This window comes from Mauremys mutica, chromosome 2 (genome assembly GCF_020497125.1).
Source record: "Mauremys mutica isolate MM-2020 ecotype Southern chromosome 2, ASM2049712v1, whole genome shotgun sequence".
NCBI classification, from domain to species: Eukaryota; Metazoa; Chordata; order Testudines; family Geoemydidae; genus Mauremys; species Mauremys mutica.
Window position 1 is genome coordinate 233,112,316 of NC_059073.1, and position 24,696 is coordinate 233,137,011.

A 24,696-nucleotide genomic window follows, 5' to 3' on the forward strand; every position below is an offset into this window, starting at 1 on the left:
GGTGTGCTCTGTTACATCGCCTTCCAACTAAATTTGCAGCTGGTAAAAGAGGTCCTGACAGTAATTAGTCAATTTTGCACAGCTCTTTGAACATGTAAAGTACTCCAGAAATGCTATGAAATGCTATGTTATTACTTTTCATTAATACCAGGCTGACGAGGGCGCACACAAATGCCAGCGCCTACCCACGACTTTGAAATTATGGGGAAAAAAGGATGTATAAAATTCATGGAAATTAAGTACCAGGACTTCCTGCCCACATAAAGAGAACAAGGGAGTACTCACTGTGCCTGGACCAGTTAATCATTTTTTCCTGTTAGCATAACACTGGCTAGCAGGACATAACTCATCTTCCTTCTCGATCAAAGGCTGCATCACTTACGTCCTGCTGCACAGCCAGTAATTCCTGGAGGGCCATGGCTCAGCCTCATCAGGCCAGGCTTAGACCTGTCCCATAGAAGATAGTATGTTTCCAACTGCTGCAAAGTGAAAAGGCCACAGCCATCCATAAGAAAGCCATCGATGGAAGCTACTTGCATCATTTTCCTCAGCAGCCGCTCATCTGCTTACCTTCCAATCTAACCCTCCATTCAGCTCTGCAGAAAGCTCAAAAGGAGAGAAGAGCTGGAGTATTTGTTGGAACCCTGTGACTGAAGGCCCATCTGACATTGTAAACTCTTTGAGAAAGGACCTTCTCTTTGCTCTAGGCTTGAATAGTGTCTAGTACAATGGGGCTCTGGTTTCTAGGTACTACTGCAATATAAATAGGCTAGGCAGAATTAGATTTTTTTTATAATTGTTTTAAAGCACATTCTTATCAATTTAAATTTTCACAGTTGTGCAAAATGCTGGGTTTTAAGGATGTTTTATTTTTTATTTAAATTTTCACAGTACCAGGAAATTAGGGGAAGAAGGGGTGTTGTCAGACTATGAGGGGAGTCAGACAATTATTTAATGACAGTAAAATAAAAACTGTGTAACTATTAAAACCCAAACTGTCAACATCATGTGAAAATATACAAAGTAAATAGACTTGCATCAAACTCTAATAAGTGCTCAGGAAGCATTTTTCTTACTTTGCTTATCTATAAATTCCAATTAGCAATGGCAATATTTTTTCCTGGTTTCTGTGTGTAGGGTAAAATTGACATTACTGACATTTACCAATGAAGATGTTATCTTTTCAAACCTAAATATAAATAGTAATAATTATCTGGAATTGGGCAGGTTTGACCATTTCCAATATTCCACTGACACACTGAGGTGGCTGTTAAATCTCTCCCCATCTGCTTCCTCACAGGTAGCCTCTTTGGTTTCCAGTTTAGCCCCTGTGTATTTGTTCACCATGCCTGGTTTCTAATTTCCCACACAACTGGCAACCCTTGTAATTTTCAGCAATATGCCTCCAGTGTTGCCAGCTCTTCTGATTTTATGGCAAGTCTCACAATATTTGGTGTATGAAGCCCCAGCTCCTGGAATCATGTAACTATGCAAGAATCTCAGCTTCATATAAAAGGAAACAATAAGTGAGTTACTGTTGAGAAGAAAAGCTTGAAAACTTGACCCAAGTGCCCCCTAAAGTCTCAGAACCAGATTATATTTACTTCAAATAAATTTTGTAGGATGATGCTTAATTTTCAAACATTTGAGATTGGTAAATCTGTGTCCCATATCTCCATGCTGCAAACATTATCAGCTTATGAACTTCTACACTTTAGACACTGGGTGTCATCAGAGCACACGCCAATTCTGCAGTGACAAGGAAAAATTGGTTGTGGTCTGTGTAGAAAAGAGACTGAAGAAGAAGATGAGAGAGAGAAAAAGAGAGGATTTTACTGAAGAAAATGAGAGAAGGAGAAAACAACACAAAGAGAGAAAATGGAGAAGGGAAATGGAGAAAAGAGAATAGAGCTTTTCATACAGAATGTTTTGCTGATAGAAAATGCCAATTTTATCACAATTAAAATGTTCCAAAAGAACGTGTCAATTTTGATGAAATGCAAGTGGAACCCTACCTGGTCTCCTGCCAAACTCCGCAGCAGCTCACCCGGTGGGGATCCTGGAGTTCCAGGGCTCCCTGCTCCTCAGCAGCCTAGAAGCAGCTCGGGCAGCCTTGGAGACATTTCTAAAAGGTCAAATACCATTTTGATTTTTTTCTAAATTAAATTTTCAAATTCTTTCTGTGGGAAATTTCAGAATTTTGGTTTCTGTTGTTTCAGAATGAAATGTTGGAGTTTCCCCTAGAATAGGAATTCCAGTTTTCAGCCAGCTCTAGAGGAGAAATTACACTGAACATAAAATGACATTGAGAAAGTCAGGAGGAAGGAAGAGGGACAGCAGGGTCCTAGAAATAATAAATGAAGGGACAGAAAAAGGAAAGCAAAAAAGGGAGACACAGTATGTTAGGTTTCTAAAACTGGCTCCCCACACCAGTATAATACATACACAAATGGGTCTGGTAAATTGTGAGCAGCAGCAGTAAAGTGTTGTGGGCTGTTTGGAAAATACTGCCCAAACTCCATGTGCCCACCAATCAAGGATTTAGCTTGGTTGTGGTGTGTGTGCAAGAAAGAAAGAGGGTCATATGAGCTAGATCAACCCTGGAGAGTTTTACCAGGTTGGTGAGAAGGGGAGTCTTTATTCCAGTCATGATCCAGTCTGCAGAGGACATGAGCTTCTCAACAGCAGCCAGAGCTCCACTCCTGCTGATCAATTAACTCCATCTGCTTTTCCAGTTTCAAAGGCTCATCCCCAAACACCACACTGAGGCTAACCTCTTCTCCCTAGTTCTTCTGCCCACTGGCCTTTAGCTTTGAATCTGCCCCTGGTGCCCCATAATTGACACAGTTAACAGAATCAGTAGAAATGGCCCCAAATGTATTAGCTCTTTGGATTAGTAACATAAATGTTATAACAGAATAATGATGTAATAACCTATGCTGTGTTATTAGAATCATATTATTAATCAATTATAGTGCAGGAGCACCTAAAAGGCCACAACCCGGTTGCGCCCCATTGTGCTAGATGCTATACAAATACATAATTGTAACAGCCACTGCACCAAAGAATGTAGCATCCCAAAGATATATTGGTGTAGATATAGAAAGATGAATGGCCTCATAGTCAGACATGCTGAGCACGCACAACTCCACCTGGAGTTAACAGTTTGGATTCTCAGCACTTTTGGAAATCAAGCCCTAATATTTCTTATTTTAGTATAGTCTGTTCTTAACTTCATAAACTATGTGAAGGCAAAAAGAACAAGGAGTACTTGTGGCACCTTAGAGACTAACAAATTTATTTGAGCATAAGCTTTCGTGGGCTAAAACCCACTTCATCGGATGCATGCAGTGGAAAATACAGTAGGAAAATATATATACACAGAGGACATGAAAAAATGGGTGTTGCCATACTAAGTTCTGTTTGCTGATACAGATTAACACAGCTACCACTCTGAAATATGTGAAGGCAATCCCCTAAATGTGTAAAACAGAAGCTTATAATTTTTAAAGATACTGTCAAGAAGTTTGGTTCCAAATTTTAATCTATATTTGCAAAAATTCTTATCTTCTGGTGTGGAATATTTAAATACTTTGGATTTTTTTTAAGTTTATGTAGGACCTACATAAAATGTTTTGTGCTCTTATCTGTGGTCTTCATAGCTATTCCTTTTGCTTTATTTATGCTAAAATCCTACTATTCAATATCTTGAACAATGCAGCAGTCAGATAGTCCTTAATAAAACATTAAAAAGACCAGATGGTTCTTAATAAAGTATTATTGAAGCAACCTTGGAAGTAGGCAAGTAACATTATCCATACCTAACCCTTAATTTACCACTCTTACACAGGAAATAAAGAGGACATTTCTATGTTTTACAATTAGTCCATGTTTTATGGTTTTAGTATCACTTAGCTACTGAAGGATTGAGTTTATCAGACTTATTATTACATATATTCTCCATTATATTATATGAGAGGCATAGCTGAATAGTTCCTAAAGCAACCAGCAACCAAAACACTATGTCACTTACTAAGAAGGCACCAACTTCTTCTTTCTGCCATATTTAACCAATCTCCTTCTTCAATCTTCTGATTTAAGAACCATCATATTTTTAGGTCTTCAAGGGTAGATCTTTAAAAATGTCTTGCAATCTCAAAATCCCATCTCTGATCCTCTCCGGCCTTTCCTTGAGTAAGAGGAAAAAAAGTTTTAGCAATGACATGTGGGAGTCCAACAATATAATGTATTTCTCAGCTATAACTGAATATGGTAACTTCTTTCTCAAAGCCAAGTTCAACATCCCAGATACAAGTGGTGACTTCTGCATTACATTTAAATCAACTAACGAAGCTATATTGACGCACATCTATCTATCTAGGCTCCTTTATGTCCCTCATCACCATAGTATCCAAGTGCCTTCTCCTTGAAAAGATCTGTAAACAATTCCCTTTCCCTTCTCCTCCTCCTGTAAGGGTAGCTAATATGCACATAAGCAAATTTGTCAAAATAGTTCCTAAATGTCTTCTGCCTCTAACCTTCTTCACTGGCCTTTTAACCACTGTGTCTGTTAGACATACTCTGAGCAGTTTCAGTAACATGGTGTTTGTTAAACACACTGCTGGCTGCTGGTGCTTTGGTAGAGCTGTCAACATTGCTACCACCAACAGCAATGGTGGGAAATTTTTTCAAAAAAATTCTTCGATTCTTCCTATGAAACAAAAACAAGCAAGGTGTGGGGGATTGTTTGTTTTTTAAAGAAAAACTATTCAGATACTTTTCATATGAAATGAAAATGCCAAATGCAGGGGGCACCCAATTGCTCATTTCTTTGTTGGTTATCTTTAAACAGGAAATTTGCTCCACAAAACAGCCATAAATTCCAAATAAAAACCAAAAAGGTCCCCCCATCTTTCTTCTTCATCCTATTTCTCAGAAGGAATCTAGACCAGTGGAGCCTTCTCCAGCCAATTTGATGGTTGAGAGGCCTGAAATGGAACCACAGCGAGCTGTGCAAGATTTCTTAAAGTCTTACTAGAAAGAAATCATGCAGCATATATATATTAATTTTTTCTCTAATAGGCACAGATGCAGATGGTAAAACCTCTGAATGACAATTAATAGGACTTTTATTCAGTACATATTAATACATGCACATAATTAAAGGATTGAAGAGAAGTACAAATCAGGCCATAGATCTATAGTACTGACTATTTTCTGTCTAAGAAATTTCCCTTTGCAGCTAATTATGCTTACATCAATGATTGAAAAATAAATCAGTGTCATACTACTACGGTATATAAAATACAAATATAAGCTGTAGCATTAAGCAGTGCAAGGAAGTACTCTTTCTCCAATACTGACACCTGGTGGCTTTTAAATCTTATTTACTCTCTTACCATAGTTCAGACACAATCTGAGAGGATTCTCACACCAAGGCATTTGAGGAACATCTTAAGAGTTTTGAATTTTTCTCTTCATACTTCTCTGTCCTCATGTTGTATGGGTCACTATTTACAGGTGCAGTGTATTTTCCGTTGGTGAAATGTGGTGATAGATCTTTTTCAGTTCTTGATCAGCTTGCCTCATTTTGTCTCCTTTTTGTTTGTTTGCTTGTTTTTTGTTTTTCATTTGGGTGATGTAACCAATTGGGTTACATCCCTGTCCTGTGCTGAATGTTGTTCTGTCCTGTGTCACACTAGCCACATGGTTACAGGTTTCATCTGGTTCAGCCAGAAATGCATTTCTTTCATGCAGCTCTATACAATGGCCTTCATGCTTCAGCTGTTGGTGTCCAGCATCATCAAGAGGTTCAGAATGTGGCAAAGAGATTCTTACACAGGCTCTCTGATAGGCTGTATTTCCTAAGCGCTTTGGCCTCTGTGTTGGCTTCTTGTTCACCACTTTCAGAAGAATGACCACACTGGGTCAGACTAATGATCCATCTAGCCCAGTACCTTGTTTTCCGATAGTGGCCAGTGCCAGGTGCTTCAGAGGGTATGAACAGAACAGGGCATTTATCGAAAGATCCCTGTCGTCCAGCCCCAGATTCTGGCACTCAGAGGCTTAGGAACACCCAAAGCAGGGGTTGCATCCCTGACCATCCTGGCTAATAGCCATTGTTGGACCTATTCCCCATGAACTTGTCTAATTTTTTTTTAGCCCATTTATACTTTTGGCCTTCACAACATCTGCTGGCAATGAGTTCCACAGGCTGACTATGCATTGTGTGAAGAAATATTTCCTTATGTTTGTTTTAAACCTGCTGCCTATTAATTTCATTAGGTGACCCGTGGTTCTTGTGTTATGGGAAGGTGTAAATAACACTTCCTTATTTAGTTTCTACATACCATTCATGATTGTATAGAGCTCCATCACATCTCTTTTTAGGCCTCTCTTGTCTCAGCTGAACAATCCCAGTATTATTAATCTCTCTTTGTATGGAAGCTGTTCCATACCCCAATCATTTTTGTTATCCTTCTCCATACTTTTTCCAATTCTAATATATTGTTTTTGAGATGAGGTGACCAAATTACATGCAGTATTCAAGATGTGGGTATATCATGGATTTCTGTAGTGTCATTATATTTTCTGTCTTATTATCTATCCCTCTGGTAGTGGTTCCTAACACGTTTAGCTTTTTTGTCTGCTGCTGCACATCAAGCAGATGGTTTCAGAGAACTATCCAGAATGATTCCAAGATCTCTTTCTTCCTTCTATCAGTTTCAACTGCCCTACATGTCTGAACATCACATATTATTATTCTGACTGAAGTACGAGTAATTACTCATCTGCCTCTGGCATCCTTCCATATTCGGTGTTCCAGGGATCAGGTTTGCCACCAGTGTAGAATGTGTGAAAACTGATAGAACTGTATGGTCTTGAGCTATCAGAATGATGATACCTAGACCTAAATTATTGTATCTTCCAACCAAAGTGAGTGTATTTCAAAACTGTCAGGACTCTTGCCATGTTGCAGATAGATGACAGCTGGCTGAACTTTAAACACTGGTAAGATGGAAATATCACTGGGGGAGTGAGGAGGATTTCACTTGTTCAATAGAGCTCCTGACTATCAATAAGAGACACCCCAAGCTGGCTGACAAGATTCACAATTTGTGGATACTTTTTTTTTCCTATTGACGTTTCCACGGTGATCCATTTCACTGACATCTTGGCTGGATTTCTCAAATGAGCTTTACTAGGCACTTCCATGTACAATTAGTCAGAGGTTGTAACTGCAAAGAGACCCATCAATGAGAACGGATGACACCTGCCCTATATCTGTGGGTGGCTGGTGGGGGAGATTCTTACTGTCATCCACAAGACTTGGTGATTCTGCAACTGTGGCCTGATCCTGAAAACGGCTGAGCACTTGCACTGAAGTCAGAGAGAGCTGTGGGTGCTGAGCCTCTCTCAGGATTAGGCTCTAGTTTAAGGGACAGGCTATGGTAGGGATTTTTGTTTTTTCTGTCTCCGTTTTTATATTATTAGGCCGTGTTGCCTTTATAAGAAATTGTCATTAGTTTTTGTTTTGTAACTTTTCACATTTTTTAGTTAGTTACATTTCTGCTCTTTGTTGAGAAGCTTTTAGCCAGCTGGAACCATAGAAAGAAAAAAAACAATAAGTATTATTGAGTCATTAAGGGTATTAATGAGGGCTATTAAGGGATGGACCCTTTCAGAGCTAAACCTCACTGAAATGCATAGGAGAAGCTGAGACATTTAGTAGGACGGAATGAAAAACTGGTAATTGGCCTGCCTTTTTTTTTTTTTTTTTTTAAAGAAACCGTTACACCTAACCAGGGGCTGTTCATTAATTTAAGGTCATCTGACTTTGAGCTTCTTTTTGTTCCAAAGCCCAATCTTGGGTTTATTAACAGCTAGTGATTTGACATTTTTGTCATTATGGCCAAGATCCTAAAAGGACTTTAGGTATCTAACGCCTATTGATTTCAATGGGTGCCTAAATACCTGGATCTGGGCCCATTTCACTGCAGTGTAGAACTCCTTCCCCAGACACTCACGGAAGATACCTGTTGTGTGGTGTGATTCATGAGAAAAAGGCATCTCTGATTTCTATGCAAAGTTGCACATTCCTTGAAAAAATAACTTCCTTCTGTTTCTGCAGCCAGGTGTAAAAGCCAAATATATTACTTCTGAATCAGACCTTTGATGTCTTTAAGAGCAAAGTTAGGAGCCCAGAGCAGAGCTACATTCAAAGATAAGTATATGTGTATGGTGTCATACAAATAGTTTCACAGTGTATTTCATAAATCCCGCCCTCCCCCCGCTACATTTTATATGGTTTTTTATTTACTTGCATCTTATTTTATATACCATGTGGCTCCAGATTTGGAGCTAGATTGGAGATTGGACCAGAATTTATGGTAGGAAATTGATTTCTATCTTAATTCTTATGAAAGGTGTCAGTTGGACTGCACTGGAAACTGAACAAGCAAAGTAAGTAGCAGAACAGGCTTCCCCAAGCCATCCTGACAAAACCAGCCTCCAGCATGTTATGGAAGGACAACATCTCAGAATAAGAGGGTAATTCAGTCCCCATGGGTCATTCAGTGCTTGGACTCTGCTAAGTATGATAAAAATGCCAATTGTGATGACATCTTTTGAGTTGTAGACAACCTGGAGAACTGGGGCAGATGCCAAGTTGGTGTTTTTTAAGGTGCTTGTTGGTTTCTGTAAATAATATAAAGCCTTAATCTATTCTGGTGTAACATGGAATATTTTAACGTGATGTTCTGAATGTATATAATTTATAACAGCTGTTGGATAATACTAAAAAAAATAGTTATCTCGCTGTAAAATCTTCAGTGGAGACAAGGCACTTATAGTGGTTATCAGGAGGTATCTAACTGGGTAAAAAAAAAAAAGTATATTGGGAGGTAGTTAGGGGAGGTATCCACCCTGCCTTTGGCTGACCTTGCTTCATCTACTTCATAATAAAATTAAAGTGCCTTGTCTCCACTGAGGTTTTACAGTGGGCTAGCTCATACACATTAGTTATTATCCCTACATAAAAACACACCTACAAGTGCCTTGTAGAAGCTAAAGCCTTAGAGGCAATTCTAGTCCTCAGAATTATCCAGTACAATACAATTATCTATACTATGTGAATAATGATGTTTACCATCCTTATTAAAAACGTTAAGAGCTATAGACAAAAAGCACTACATAAGCGAAAACATTACATTTTTCTGCATGTGTAATGCCTCATCTTAACATGGCACTTTTTTAATGTGATGGAAGCCCTTTTTATGTTAATTTATATTACAAACACAGTTATATTGTTTCCTGAATGGCAAGGAATGAAAATAATAGGGCTGTCAAGCAATTAAAAAAATTAGCTGTGATTAATCGCACTGTTAAACAATAATAGAATACCATTTATTTCATAGCATCATAGAAGATTAGGGTTGGAAGAGACCTCAGGAAGTCATCTAGTCCAACCAGGGGCGGCGAGTTATATGGGCCCGTGGGGCCCAGGCCCCACCAATAATCCAGGAGCTGGGCTCAGCCCCACCAATGTTTGGGGGACAAACACACACAGCCAGGGGGTTGTGGGACAAACACACACAGGGGGAGGGATGGGGTTGTGGGACAGACACACACAGCGGGGGTCAGACAGACAGAGCCGGGGGGGGGGGGTTGGTGGGGAGAAACAGACACAGCCAGGGGGTTGGGGGTTGTGGGACAGACACACACAGCGGGGAGCAGACAGACAGACGGACACAGCCGGGGGGGGGGGGGGTTTGGTGGGGACAAACAGACACAGCCAGGGGGTTGGGGGTTGTGGGACAGACACACACAGTGGGGGGCAGCCAGACAGACACAGCCGGGGGTTGTGGGACAGACAGATGGACACAGCCGGGGGAGTTGTGGGGACAGACAGATGGAGCCGTGGGTGGGGAAAGGAGCAGCAATGGGCACCCCGGGGCTGGTATAAAATACACAGGATGGGGGGGGCTTCCTGAGGGGACTATAGCAACACCCCCCGCAGAGCAGACCCAGGTTGCAGCTGGCTCCGCCCATCACAGCCCCCTGCCCCACAGAGACCCACACAACCCTCTGCCCCCTCGAGAGACTCCCAATGACCCCTGTGCCCCTGTCACTCCTCTCCAAAGAGCCCTCCCCTTTGTGCCAGCCCACTCCCCTCCCCCACTGCCTCCCCTCCTCCAAAGCTCCCTACAATCTCCCCCTTTGCCTTCCGCCCCCCAGCCCATTCCATTGGCCGGGAGGCTCCCAGTCTAGTAGCTAGCAGGGCCCATGGGAGCTGCACCTGAGGCAGGGTGCCTGCCTGCAGATGCAGACCTGCCTGGCTGTGCCTCCACAGCACAGGGAGGGGGAGCCACAGGTGAGCAAGCCCTGGTCATCATCATCATCACAGGCCCAGTAATTCTCTGGATATTTAATTTCACTGAGGCAAAATGTGTGCAATTTTATGGGTTGAATGATTGAATGACATAATACCCACCTGCCTGCATTGTCCGTCACTAAGTCCAGTAATTTTGTCAAGTGTTTGTTGCACAACATGGTGGTGCCTACCTCTACCTTGTGCTTCAGGGGGTGATGGGGTCAGGGCAGCCTGTTATAGAACTACCTGATTAGTAATTGGATATGTTGGCTGGCATCTTTTTTAGTAATTGGATATGTTTGCTCCCCCTGATGTTAGAACCTGGCTACACCACTGGGGAGGGGAGCTTCCTAGACCTGTGCAGCTGGGGCTTAGGTGAATTTTGTGATACTGTGCCCCTTCCCAGCTACCACCCGGCAGTCCCCACTCCTGCACCATGCTGGGCAAGGGGCAGCCCCATCCCCAGTGAGGCTATGGTGAGGGGTGGCAGCAGGGGAGGCCATACGTGATGGAAACCTCCCCCCTCGGTACCCACCATAGGGGAGCCGAGTGGGCTTTCTGGACCTGAGAGGGACCCTAGGAGCATGTGCAGTGAACTGCGGGGGAGAGGAGGGGTCCCTCCCCTGGAGCTTGCTGCTGCCAGAGAGGGTGGAGGGGAGTCCTCTTTGGCCCTAGCCCTGGGGCAGCCTGTCTGCACCCCAAGTTCCTTATCCCCAGCCCTGCCCCAGAGTCCTCACCTGACCGGAAAAACACGCAACTTAAATTTGGTGGTCAGTTTAGAGTATCATAGAATATCAGGGTTGGAAGGGGCCTCAGGAGGTCATAAGGTCCAACCTCATGCTCAAAACAGGACCAATTCCCAACTAAATCATCCCAGCCAGGGCTTTGTCAAGCCGGGCCTTAAAAACCTCTAAGGAAGGAGATTCCACCACCTCCCTAGGTAACCCATTCCAGTGTTTCACCACCCTCCTAGTGAAAAAGTTTCTCTTAATATCCAACCTAAACCTCCCCCACTGCAACTTGAGATCATTACTCCTTGTTCTGTCCTCTGCTACCACTGAGAACAGTCTAGATCCATCCTCTTTGTAACCCCCTATCAGGTAGTTGAAAGCAGCTATCAAATCCTCCCTTATTCTTCTCTTCTGCAGACTAAACCATCCCAGTTCCCTCAGCCTCTCCTCAGAAGTCATGTGCTCCAGCCCCCTAATCATTTTTGTTGCCCTCCACTGGATTTTCCAATTTTTCCACATCCTTCTTGCAATGTGGGGCCCAAAACTGCACGTAGTACTCTAGATGAGGCCTCACCAATGTTGAATAGAGGAGAATGATCATGTCCCTCGATCTGCTGGCAATGCCCCTACTTATACAGCCCAAAATGATGTTAGCCTTCTTGACAAAGGCCAGAGGAGGGAGTGTTAGTGCCTGTGTGGACTTCTGAGAAGTGCATGGGGTGGAAGGAGATGCTGGGATGCTCTGGAACCACTCCTTCAAAGCCAGTCAGGACTCTGGGGGAGCCTCCTCTCTGAGCAGACTGTCTCCAGGGCAAGAAGCTTACACCTTCCTGGGTCTGACCTCAGAGCATTCAGCATGCCCTTCCACACCATGCACTTTCCGCAGTGAGTCCGCCCAGGCGGGGTCCTGGGGCAGCCAGAGGTCCCTGCACCCCAACTCCGCAGTCAGATGTGACTCTCAGCCAGACTGTAAAACAGAAGGTTTATTAGATGATGGGAACACAGTTTAAACAGAGCTTGTTGGTACAGAAAACAGAACCCCTCGGTCAGGTCCATCTTGCGGGGTGGGGAGCCCAGAACCAAGTTCTGAGTCTCTCCCCATTTCCCCAGCCAGCTCCAAACTGACACTCCCTCCTCTGGCCTCTGTGTCTCTTCCGGACAAGGAGGCCACCTGATCTCTTTGTCCCCAACACCTTCAGTTGGCATCTTGCAGGGGAAACTGAGGCACCTACACAGTATTCAGAGAAAATATTAAGAACATTCCTACTTCATCACAACAGGTACAACAAAATATAATACTGTATATTGAAGTAGGCAAGTGCTGCTTCTGACTTTCCACTTTTAATTGACCCTTGTAATCTTGTGGCGCTGACGCGTTGTAGCTTCATTTTATATCGGCTTACAGGGCGGGAGCAGGGGGGCACCACCATTTTGGGCCCCACCAAAAATTATACAAACCTGCCGCCTATGAGTCCAACCCCTGCTCAAAGCAGGACCAACCGCAACTAAATCACCCCAGCCAGGGCTTTGTCAAGCCGAGCCTTAAAAACCTCTAAGGATGGAGATTTCACCAGCTCTCTAGGTAACCCATTCCAGTGCTTCACTACCCTCCTAGTGAAACAGTTTTTCCTAATAGCCAATCTAGACCTCCCCCACTGCAACTTGAGGCCACTGCTCCTTGTTCTGTCATCCACCATCACTGAGAACAGCTGAGCTCCATCCTCTTTGGTAGTTGAAGGCTGCTGTTAAATCCCCCCTCACTCTTCTCTTCTGCAGACTAAATAAGCCCAGTTCCCTCAGCCTCTCCTCATAAGTCATGTGCCCTAGCCCCCTGATCATTTTCATTGCCCTCCAGGTCTTCACTAGATCCACTAAATCAAAACCCACTGCATAGATTGCAGCAGCGTGGATCTCCCCATCGTGAAGACAAACCCCTAACTCAGTGGTCCCCAACCTTTTTGTCTGTCGCCCGCCAAACGAAAGACCGTGGTGACGGTGGAGCACCCGCCGAAATGCCGTCGAATTTCTGCGGCATTTTGACAGTGACACCTCTCGATGATGTCACTTGTCGGCGGCAAGCGGCGTCATCTAGAGGCGTCGCCGCCGAAATGCCACAGAAATTCAGCAGCATTTCGGCGGATGCTCCAGCGCCGGCCAGGACGCGGGCGCATTTAGATGCACCCACGGGTACCATGGCGCCCACAGGCACCGCGGCGCCGACCCTTGCCCTAATTGCATCTACAATGGGTGGTTAGGTCAATCTAACTTTGTCAAACAGGGCGTGAAATCTTTGACAGCCTTGAGAATTATAAGTAGGTTGATGTAATTTTTAGACCAGGCCTTAGGCCCGCTCCTGCAAACACTTCCTCATGTGCTTAACTCTAGGGGTTACTCCAATAATAAAGTTTCACATGAGCATGTTTGCAGGATTGGGGTCTTACTGATCTGCTGGAACTGCTACCTTGGCTCCATTACCCAGGTGTTCACACTAGGGTTGCTAATTCTGGTTGGAGGTATTCCTGGAGGTTTCATCACATGACATAATCTTTAATTCAAAATTAATTTTAATTCCTTGAGACTCCAGGACAATCCTGGAGCTAGGTTGGCAATGCTAGTTCACAGGGTGCCTCCTTCTCAGTGCCCCTGCAGACTGTCACCACCATTGTGGAATTGTTCGCTGCTGAGGCATGTGTCATAGGAAACACTTAGGGTGACCCGATTTTTCACACTTGCTATCTGGACAAGGTGTGGGAGGTAATAGAAGCCCATTTAAAAAAAAAAGCCCCAAATATCAGGGCTGTCCTTATACAATCGGGACATCTGGTCACCCCAGAAACACTCCCCCAGGCTGTGGCAAGGGAAGTCGCTGGTTTCGCAGGTTCTTTTGCTCTGGTCTCCCAGCGCTTCACAGTCGCGTCCCCTGGCGAGCAGAAAGAAACCATGATGGGAAGGACAGTTTCTGCCTCTTCTGCAGCTGACGTTTCCCTTCCAGTTTCAGCTGCTCGCTCCGCCACAACCCCAGGCAAGAAGCTTCCTTGCCCACCCCTCCCTCGCACGGGGCGCGCTGCCGAGTGTCTCTTCACCCCCCCCCCCCAGACAGGGCACCACCCCCTCCCAGGTGTGTGCGTGCGAGCAGCTGATAATACCCCCCACACACACCCACCCCGCCACGCCAGTCCCGCCTTCCCAGCCCCGCCGCCGAGGCCCCGCGAACTCAGCTCACGAGTGAGGCTGTGCGGGGCGGCGCAGGCACCAGCCAATGGGCTAGAGAGCGCGGCGAGCATCCGTCCTCCGCGGGGCCACGGGTGAGTACGAGCCGGGCGCGCCGCGGCGGCGGCCCCCGTCTGCCGGGAAGGGCGAAGGGAGCCGGTGCCCCGCGTCCTCCCGAGGGGGGCTGCAAAGGCTCCACCCCGCGGCGCACTCGCCCTCCCGCTCTCTCCCTTTGTTCGGCAGCGCGTCCCCGGGGCGAGGGGCGGCTGGGCCGAGCCCCGGTCCCCCTCGGTGTCTCCCTCTGGCGCCGGCTGCTTTTAGCGGGGCGCTAGTTACATCGGCGCGGCTACGTGCCTGGCTGCCCGGAGGGTGATTTCAGGCGGGCTGGGTCAGTCTGGCCAACCCACGCCCCAGGGTTAAACCGGCAAGCGGCTGTGAAGACACACCCTGAGGCCTCAGTATGGGTTAGGGGGGTGATTTTTTTTAACTGAAATAGTTCTAGGGATACCTTGCACCCCTGATTCCCCTGCCTGTAAAGCGATGAACTGGACTAGCATAAGCAATTTAATCCAGTGTAAACTCTGTCCACGCTAGGGATTTTTTTTTAACTGCTTTAATTATACTGCTATAGTGAATGCAGTGCAATTTTGTAGACCATCCCTTGGAGGCAAACAGAATTAGGAACAATCATCTTTTCAGCGCTGCTAAATAACGTGCATGTTTTTCCAAGGATTGCAGGGAGGAGGGCCTGAAATTAACTCCTTTGAGGGCTGAATAACTGCATGAACTTTTCCCGAAGCCTGAATGGACCATTGTGATGACCCGGTCTGCCCTGTGTTTAGATCTTCCCCCAAAATAATTCCCACACTAGCGGTGTTTGCTTTTATAGCTTTTAAAAAATTAAGTTATCCAGAAAAATAAGGCCATGAAAACAAGTTCCAAATTTTGCTATAAATGGGTAATAAAATCTACATGCTATTTGTTGCTACCTACTCTTTACTTGTCTCTCAGTATAATTCAGTATAGACTCCGGCCCCATTAGAATTCAAAGGATATCTCCTCTGTTGCAGTTCTTCACTAAATATAAAGTCTAACAGTCCTTTGGACTGTCAAGCTACTTGTTCAGATTTGTCTGGTACATAAGCACCCTCCTATGAAGTATTTGATTACACATTCAAGTTGTTAAGTAATGTTGAGGATAAGAGCAATACTACAGAATGTTAGAACATCAGCCTTCCTCTTCGTGCCGCCTAATGCTCTGAGCAATTTTGTCCTTTGTCAAAACTGATTTTTTTTAAAATTACATTTTAATATACTGACAAATGGGAAATACTGGGTAACTTTCATGAAACTTCCTGTTTTGCTGCCCAGAGTAAAATGTACTCACTTTCACAATCCACTTTGCCCCTTGAAAAATGTTCCTGTAGAATTAATATTCCTAAATACAGATTACTGGGGTTCCTAAACATATAGCTATGGAATTGCAGTAAATGTATACAAATACTATGAAGTACAGGGAGATGTGTTTATTTAACTAGATTGCCACAACAGTACAAATAAATAAATAAAACACCTACAAGCCCTAGTCATGGACCAGAGCCCCACACTGTGATAGGCACTGCACAAATACAGGAAAAAAAAAGATAATCTCTACTCCAAAGAATAATGAGGTGTCCATCATGGGAGGGCAGGGGCGGGGGATGGGATTGAGTTTTTCCTCTGCATCTTTTTAGTGATATTCTTATTAAACATTGTCCCCTCCCTGTCCCACATGCAAACTCATTTTAAAGGCTTAGCTCAAGTCCGCAGTTAAGCAAGCAAAGCACCCCTCCTCTTCTCTGCTGGTTTCTTTCATCAGTCTACAATAATTTGTTTCATTTAGACATGGGGAATAGCTTTCCCTCTAGTTCTATCAATCCAAGCCCTGGTCTAACATAAATCTCCAAAGTAAGAAAATGCAAAGGTAATGTCCTCTTAACGCTTAGTGCCCTGCCTGAGAGGCCCCTGCCCCCCAACCCCCTGCTGAAATTTTTTAGGAAACCCAGTAGAACCAGGGCTGCCCAGGGGATTCAGGGGGCCTGGAGCAAAGCAATTTTGGGGGCCCCTTCCATAAAAAAAAGTTGCAATACTATAGAATACTATATTCTCATGGGGGGCCCCTGCAGGGCAAATTGCCCCACTTGCCCCCTCCCCCCGCCGGCTCTGATTAGAACATCGTTTTACCATTGAGACTAGAAGTGTCCCTTTGAAACAGTTTTATCTGAATGGAAGTCTCTGAAAGGGGTATGTAGGATTAGTTGGCATCAAGGTCAAGGAGACAATGATATGTCTATGATTAATAGGTTTAAAATTTGAATTGAAAAAACAAGATAATGCCTTAATGTAGCAGAAATTTATCTTAACAGAAACCTGTTCTAGATTCTTCCATTGAGATTCAGGTTAATCTAGAGACTTTTTGAAGGAAAAAGTAGTCAAGGACATTGAGGTCAATGGTAATTGGGACAAAATACAACATGGTTTTACAGAAGGCAGATTGTGCCAAACCAGCCTGGTCTCCTTCTTTGAGAAGGTAACAGATTTTTTTAGACAAAGGAAATGAAGTGGATCTAATTTACCTCGATTTCAGTAAGGCATTTGATACAGTTCCACATGGGGAATTCTTAGCTAAATTGGAAAAGATGGGGACCAATATGAAAATTGAAAGGTGGATAAGGAACTGGTTAAAGGGGAGACTACAACGGGTCATACTGAAAGGTGAACTGTCAGGCTGGAGAGAGGTTACTAGTGGAGTTCCTCAGGGATCCGTTTTGGGACCAGTCTTATTTAATCTTTTTATTACTGACTTTGGAATAAAAAGTGGGAATGTGCTAATAAAGTTTGCAGATGATACAAAGCTGGGAGGTATTGCCAATACAGAGAAGAACCGTGATATCATACAGGAAGATCTGGATGACCTTAGCATGAAATTTAATAGTGAAAAGTGCAAGGTCATGCATTTAGGGATTAATAACAAGAATTTTTGTTATAAACTGGGGAGGCATCAGTTGGAAGTAACAGAGGAGGAGAAGGACCTCGGCGTATTGGTTGATCACAGGATGACTATGAGCCGCCAATGTGAAATGACCATGAAAAAAGCTAATGCGGTCTTGGGATGCGTTAGGCGAGGTATTTCCAGTAGAGCTAAGGAGGTGTTAGTACTGTTATACAAGGCACTAGTGAGACCTCATCTGGAATACTGTGTGCAGTTCTGGATTCCCATGCTTAAGAAGGATGAATTCAAACTGGAACAGGTACAGAGAAGGGCTACTAGGACGATCTGAGGAATGGAAAACCTGTCTTATGAAAGGAGACTCAGAGCTTGGCTTGTTTAGCCTAACCAAAAGAAGGCTGAGGGGAGATATTATTGCTCTCTATAAATGTATCAGAGGAATAAATACCAGGGAGGGAGAGGAATTATTTAAACTCAGTACCAATGTGAACACAAGAACAAATGGATATAAACTGGCCATCAGGAAGTTTTGTCTTAAAATTAGACAAAGGTTTCTAATCATCAGAAGAGTGAAGTTCTGGAACAGCCTTCCAAGGGGAGTAGTGGGGGCAAAAGACATATCTGGCTTCACGACTAAGCTTGATAGCCTAATTTTTGCTATTAATTGATCTTTGGGCATATTTGCTGTTAATAGTCAATGGCCTGTGATGGGATGTTAGATGGGGTAGGATCTGAGTTACTACAGAGCATTTTTTCCTGGGTGTCTGGCTAGTGAGTCTTGCTCACGTGCTCAGGGTTTAGGTGATTGCCATATTTGGGGTTGGGAAGGAGTTTTCCTCCAGGGCAGATTGGCATAGGCCCTGGGGGTTTTCCGCCTTCCTCTGCAGCATGGGGCACAGGTCACTTGCTGGAGGATTCTCTGCACCTTGAAGTCTTTAAACCACAATTTGAGGACTTCAGTAGCTCAGACATAGGTTAGGGGTTTGATACAGAAGTGAGTGGGTGAGATTTTGTGGCCTGCATTGTGCAGGAGGTCAGACTAGATGATCACAATTGTCTCTTCTGACCTTAAAATCTCAGTCTGATTTCTGAAATTCCTATAAAATGAGGGTGCTGTAGAGTAGATTGAGGTAAATGATGTGTCATTTTCAGGATCCATTTCTGCAATTGTATCTGAGTGAGTGGTGAACCTCCTTTCTGCATTAACCTCTTTGAAGTCAGTGGCCCTTTTCATATGTAGAAAGTTCTGCCTATGCAGACCTGATTCACTCCATTTCAGCATAATGAGTAAAGGATATGCAAACGTATGTGTGTACTGAGAGAGAGAGAGAAGAATAATATGTTCCTTGGGGATTAGAAGTTATTGGACATTTAGAAACAGATAACAGGTACTTTAGCAGGGAGTGAAAATTTCTGTAGTATTCCTCCTCCACTACAAATAACTTGTTAGGTTAGTTCCAGAAGTCAGCTTTACCATAGTAGAAGTTTATGGGGGAAACCCTGCCTGTTTGTTGTTGAGGTTCTTCCCTTCCAAATATAAATGGAGTTGAATGATTCTTTTAAAATGTTCTGAAAATGTATCCCATACTTGTACATATGCATGTCAGTTTTAAATTTTCATTGAGCCTAAGACTGGGGATGTGATTGGAAGTTTGAGAATGCAAGAATTTGAACAAAGGTAGAGCCAAGGAATTGATCCACCAGCCACTGAAGTTAGTGGAGGTATTCCCATTGGGCTTTGGACTAAGAACATAAGAAAGGCCGTACCGGGTCAGACCAAAGGTCCATCTAGCCCAGTATCTGTCTACCGACAGTGGCCAATGCCAGGTGCCCCAGAGGGAGTGAACCTAACAGGCAATGATCAAGTGATCTCTCTCCTGCCATCCATCTCCATCCTCTGACGAACAGAGGCTAGGGACACCATTCTTACCCATCCTGGCTAATAGCCATTTATGGACTTAGCCACCATGAATTTATCCAGTCCCCTTTTAAACATTGTTATAGTCCTAGCCTTCACAACCTCCTCAGGTAAGGAGTTCCACAAGTTGACTGTGCGCTGCGTGAAGAACTTCCTTTTATTTGTTTTAAACCTGCTGCCTATTAATTTCATTTGGTGACCCCTAGTTCTTGTATTATGGGAATAAGTAAATAACTTTTCCTTATCCACTTTCTCAACATCACTCATGATTTTATATACCTCTATCATGTCCCCCCTTAGTCTTCTCTTTTCCAAGCTGAAGAGTCCTAGCCTCTTCAATCTTTCCTCATATGGGACCCTCTCTAAACCCCTAATCATTTTAGTTGCCCTTTTCTAGTGCTAGAATATCTTTTTTGAGGTGAGGAGACCACATCTGTACACAGTATTCGAGATGTGGGCGTACCATGGATTTATATAAGGGCAATAATATATTCTCAGTCTTATTCTCTATCCCCTTTTTAATGATTCCTAACATCCTGTTTGCTTTTTTGACCGCCTCTGCACACTGCGTGGACATCTTCAGAGAACTATCCACGATGACGCCAAGATCTTTTTCCTGACTCGTTGTAGCTAAATTAGCCCCCATCATGTTGTATGTATAGTTGGGGTTATTTTTTCCAATGTGCATTACTTTACATTTATCCACATTAAATTTCATTTGCCATTTTGTTGCCCAATCACTTAGTTTTGTGAGATCTTTTTGAAGTTCTTCACAATCTGCTTTGGTCTTAACTATCTTGAGCAGTTTAGTATCATCTGCAAACTTTGCCACCTCACTGTTTACTCCTTTCTCCAGATCATTTATGAATAAATTGAATAGGATTAGTCCGAGGACTGACCCTTGGGAAACACCACTAGTTACCCCTCTCCATTCTGAAAATTTACCATTAATTCCTACCCTTTGTTCCCTGTCCTTTAACCAGTTCTCAATCCATGAAAGGACCTTCCCTTTTATCCCAGGACAGCTTAATTTACGTAAGAGCCTTTGGTGAGGGACCTTGTCAAAGGCTTTCTGGAAATCTAAGTACACTATGTCCACCGGATCCCCCTTGTCCACATGTTTGTTGACCCCTTCAAAGAATTCTAATAGATTAGTAAGACACGATTTCCCTTTACAGAAACCATGTTGACTATTGCTCAAGAGTTTGTTTTTCTATGTGTCTGACAATTTTATTCTTTACTATTGTTTCAACTAATTTGCCCGGTACCGACGTTAAACTTACCGGTCTGTAATTGCCGGGATCACCCCTAGAGCCCTTTTTAAATATTGACTGTGCCCCAAGTACATTGCAATAGCAGTTTATAATGAAAGTGCTGAGAGACCTTTAGGTAAAATATTGTTTGACTTTAAAACATTGTTAAAATTCCTTCCATTTTTTGTGTAGTCAGGAAGTACCTTTTACTAACCTTGCTTAAATATAGTACTAAGAATAGGCCCCAGGGGTCTCATGAGAAAATACCTGACCATCAGTTGGTTAACACTGTGTGAAGCATTATCTGAAATGGAATTTTGGGAGAGTTAACAGGCAAGTTTCTATCTCTGTAAAGAGATTTTCTTCTTTTCCTCTATTAATAAATGAAACAAGCTCTATGGCCAAGCTCCCCTCAGTATTTTTCTTCTGTCTTTTTTTTTCTGTCAATATTCACTAATGCTCACCGAGTGTCTGTCCTTGCTTTGAAGTCTGTCCTCCCCTATCCTGGTCTGCATCTCTAACTGACAAATCTAATACCTGTGTGGAACAGAACAGATAATTAATGAAGAATGTGTGAATATACAGCTTCAAAGAAAAGAAATGGACAGTAAGACATTTTACATTTCAACTTGAACTCTTCAGCGGTAGCAGTCGGATTTAAAAGAACACTGTCAAGTTAAAAATGATACTTATTCTGAAAATATTTTACTTAACTGTTGGTACAAGTATCACATGGGCATATAAAAACGGATGGGAGAAAGATATTTTCCTCAGTTTATAAACTTTATGTAGTAATTTTAATTGTTTCCTCTGTATGGTTTCACTTTTAGAAAAATCTTGTGAAATACACTGATTTGGGTAGAGGTAGGCCCTTAAACAAAGAGATACTAATACTGACATTCTCGTATTAACTCTTTAAAACTCTAAGCTTCTTCTTTAAAGGGGACAACTAAGCATGGATACTTTCCAGTTGTACTTTTAAAGGGGATTTGTTCTTTCAGATATTAAATGATTCAACAAGATGTTTGCAAAAGCAACAAAAAATTTTGTGAGAGAGACTGACTGTGGCGGTGACTTGATCCCTGTATCCCGCTTGAATGACTCAGATAAATTACAGCTTCTGAACTTAGTAACAAAGAAGAAGAAATTGTGGTGCTGGCAGAAACCGAAGTACCATTTCTTGACAGTCACGCTGAATGATGTGCTTACTGAAGACAGACCTATAAAACCAGGTAAAATTAGACTTATATGACATTACAGTAGATAAGAAGAATGCAAAGTACAATCTGTTCTAACCATTATTAAAGAAAGCTCTTGCAGCATGTTACTGCATGGTTTCTTTTGGCTCTGAAATATTCAGCACTTTTTAAAATGAGATGGTTTGATCTTTTCTATACTTGACTTGTCATTTAGTTAATAACAATACTAATAAAATGTTAGTTTAAAAAGTGAAATGTCTTGTCCAGTGGGAGGAGTGTGATTGAATGCTGGAGACTCCAAATGACAGTGTTATTAAATATTATTATTTTATGGCTTGACATTCTGAAGCGCTCTTTCAGAGTCACTGTCAGGCTCCAGTGTGTAGTAATACAGTGCAGTCATAATGCACTCTAGGTGAGAGCGCACAGTGATATGCCCAGCAGTTTCCTGTTGCCCCACCACGGTGAGGTGAGATGCATCTCATAATCCTCAAGCCCTGGGGCAAATGATGATGAATTTTTGGGCAAATCAGTCTTGACAGCTATCTGAGCTTTTATAATACTTTTTTAAAATGTTTGTTTCAGATGCATAATTAGCTGACATGGAGAACAAGGTTGTACATTGATTCCCCAAAACAGAAACCACGCAGGTAGCAGGAATGCAAGCTTTCCCACAGGCTCCCCCAAATATTTATTAACCCTGACCTGGAAAGTCCAGCTCCAGTTGTATACAGGGGAGAGCTCAGTCTTCCTGACTGCTTATTCCTTGGCATCTCTGCCAAAACTGAAGCTCTTTGGTCACAGGTGACTAAAGGTAGATTTGATTGAGTGACCAGCAAGTGAAGGAGTCTGGGCCTGATTCTGATACTGGTTTATGCTAATGTGTACCAGTGAAAATCTGCTGGTGATAGCAATATTGGAAGTGTTTGTGTAGACAGGGCTCAGGCATTTTTATCCCCATGTCGTCATCTCCTGTGTGGCGTGTCTGTACTTGTTTCCTCAAGTTGTTTCCACCATTTGAGTTACACCATTGCTAGACTAACATTCAAAAGGGTTATAGCATGAACAAGGTCAGTATCTCTAGGCAGACATGAGTGTCCAACATAAGCAAGTAATCTGAGTGATCTGTTTATAACTTGCACATAACAGTTCCCAATTTTGAGTTCTGTGCCTAGAGTGTGTTGTGTTTTTGGCATAGAGGCCATGATCCAAAACCCATTTAAATCAATGGGAGTCTTTCCATTGGCTTCAGTGGGTTTTAGCTCAGGCCCTGATAAGACAAACCAAGATAATGGAAAATAGAAAGCTGAAAACATAGGTAGTTGAGTTGTGCATTAATTCTGTGTCTGGCAGGAAAAAATCTCTAGGGTACTTTATGAACCTCTCATAGGATTTGAACTCAGTACTATAATCATCATACATTTCCTTAAAATGCCAAAATGAAAAATAGTTAAGAGCAGATTGAGGAAAAGATGGAACAAACAAAAATAAGGGTTGTAGGCCTGTTAACTCTTCTATGTGACTTTATTTACCTGTTTATATTTTCCACAAGCTTCTGTTTTTCAATCACATTCTGCTATTGTTTCAGGATCTATTGTTTTCAAGTCTGCATTAATCATTTTTTTAAATTATTTTTTCCAAGTTGTTGTTGAGTCTGACTTTGTGAAATATGAGGGGAAGTTTGAAGACTTTGTCAGAGGAAGTATTGAAACTTCATTTGGAAAGATCAACCTGGGTGCTGGAGGAAAAGGCTTTGTAGAAAGCCAGTCTTCATTTGGAAACCTAAAAAAGCAGGAGGCTGATTTGCAGCAGCTTATGAAAGACCTCAAGGGAAGGTATGAGTGGTGTGTGTTTGTTTGTTTGTTTGTTAATTTTGCCAGCCACATAAAGTTTAAAAAGGAATAATGAAAGTGGCTTATTTTTATGCTGAATTTACATGTTTAACTTGGAGCCAAATCCTCCCTCTGTGGGGCTCTCTGTGGGTGCAGGGATCTGGTTGTTTGGTGGTTGGTGCAGGATTGGAGCCTGAGTTTTTAGGCAGGTTGTAATCAGTGGGAGTAATGAACCATGGGAAAGGAAAAGGGAATGCCAAAGGTAGGAATAGAATCAGGCCATTTTTTTGGATTGTAAGTCTTGATGGATCCAGTAAGAATACTTTTCTCTTAATGTATATTGGTTGTTTACAAACTAGAAGATTTGAGGATTTTCTTCACCAGATGTCTAGTGCAAATGCTCCTGGAAACCAAACTTCAAATACCCAGTATTCTAGTAAGCAAGCCTTAAAATCCATTCTCTGAGTGTTCAAGCTAGTGAAACTTAATTGCACCAATTTAATAGGCATGAAGTATAACAGGGGAGCAATATGTCAATGAATAATCAAAACATTTTACACTAAAACTATCAAAACTATCACTTATAACCTCAGAAAAATAGACTTCCGAAGTCAGGGGCTCAGTTCCATGATGTATAGAGCACCTCCTGCCAATCTCTGTGTGACCCATATCCCATATAAGGGGCTCATACTACAATGAGTTGTCCATGGACAGACCCCCTTCGTGGAACCCAACTTACTTCAGTGGAAATCTTGTGCACTTTGGCTTGCAGGAGTGGGGCATGAGTCATATGGGAGTCAAGGGTACTCAGCATGTGGTAGGATCAAGCCCTTAATCTGTCAGATTCAATGCAACATAATTAAACATCCATTACTAATGCTCTGATGATGAGAGGTGGCAGGTGTAGAAATGAGATGGAAGAATTAGTTTTTTTTCCTAGCTGCATGATAGTTGTCTAAAGCGGTGTAAATTTCCTTTAAACAGCTGCTCTAAAAGTAATCAATTTCTCACAGTAACAATTGCCTGCTGTTCTACTTGTCATGAGTCTTTACAAACAGTCATCAAACTTTCTCTGTTGAAAGGCACCTTGTTACTTTCCTAGTAAATTTCCTGATTAAAAACATAAACATCATGGCAAACGTGTGTGCCATGATTCAAAAATGAATTTATATATAGTAAAACGGTGGGGGAA

General features: G+C 42.7%; 1 protein-coding gene across 2 annotated transcripts in view; it reads left to right on the top strand.

Annotated features, from left to right (window-relative positions):
- The first annotated feature begins 14,274 nt into the window (after nucleotides 1-14,274).
- The window catches only part of GSDME (gasdermin E), a 32,825-nt gene continuing 22,403 nt past the window's right edge, over nucleotides 14,275-24,696 (top strand). Inside the window, exons 1-4 of one of the 2 annotated variants that reach the window (XM_045002990.1) lie at nucleotides 14,275-14,408; nucleotides 20,962-21,080; nucleotides 21,475-21,705; nucleotides 23,315-23,507. In XM_045002990.1, the coding sequence (XP_044858925.1) occupies nucleotides 21,495-21,705; nucleotides 23,315-23,507 (404 nt within the window). In that variant the 5' untranslated portion in view covers nucleotides 14,275-14,408; nucleotides 20,962-21,080; nucleotides 21,475-21,494. The remainder of the gene's footprint in view (nucleotides 14,409-20,961; nucleotides 21,081-21,474; nucleotides 21,706-23,314; nucleotides 23,508-24,696) is intronic. The other variant, XM_045002989.1, reaches the window with a different exon arrangement.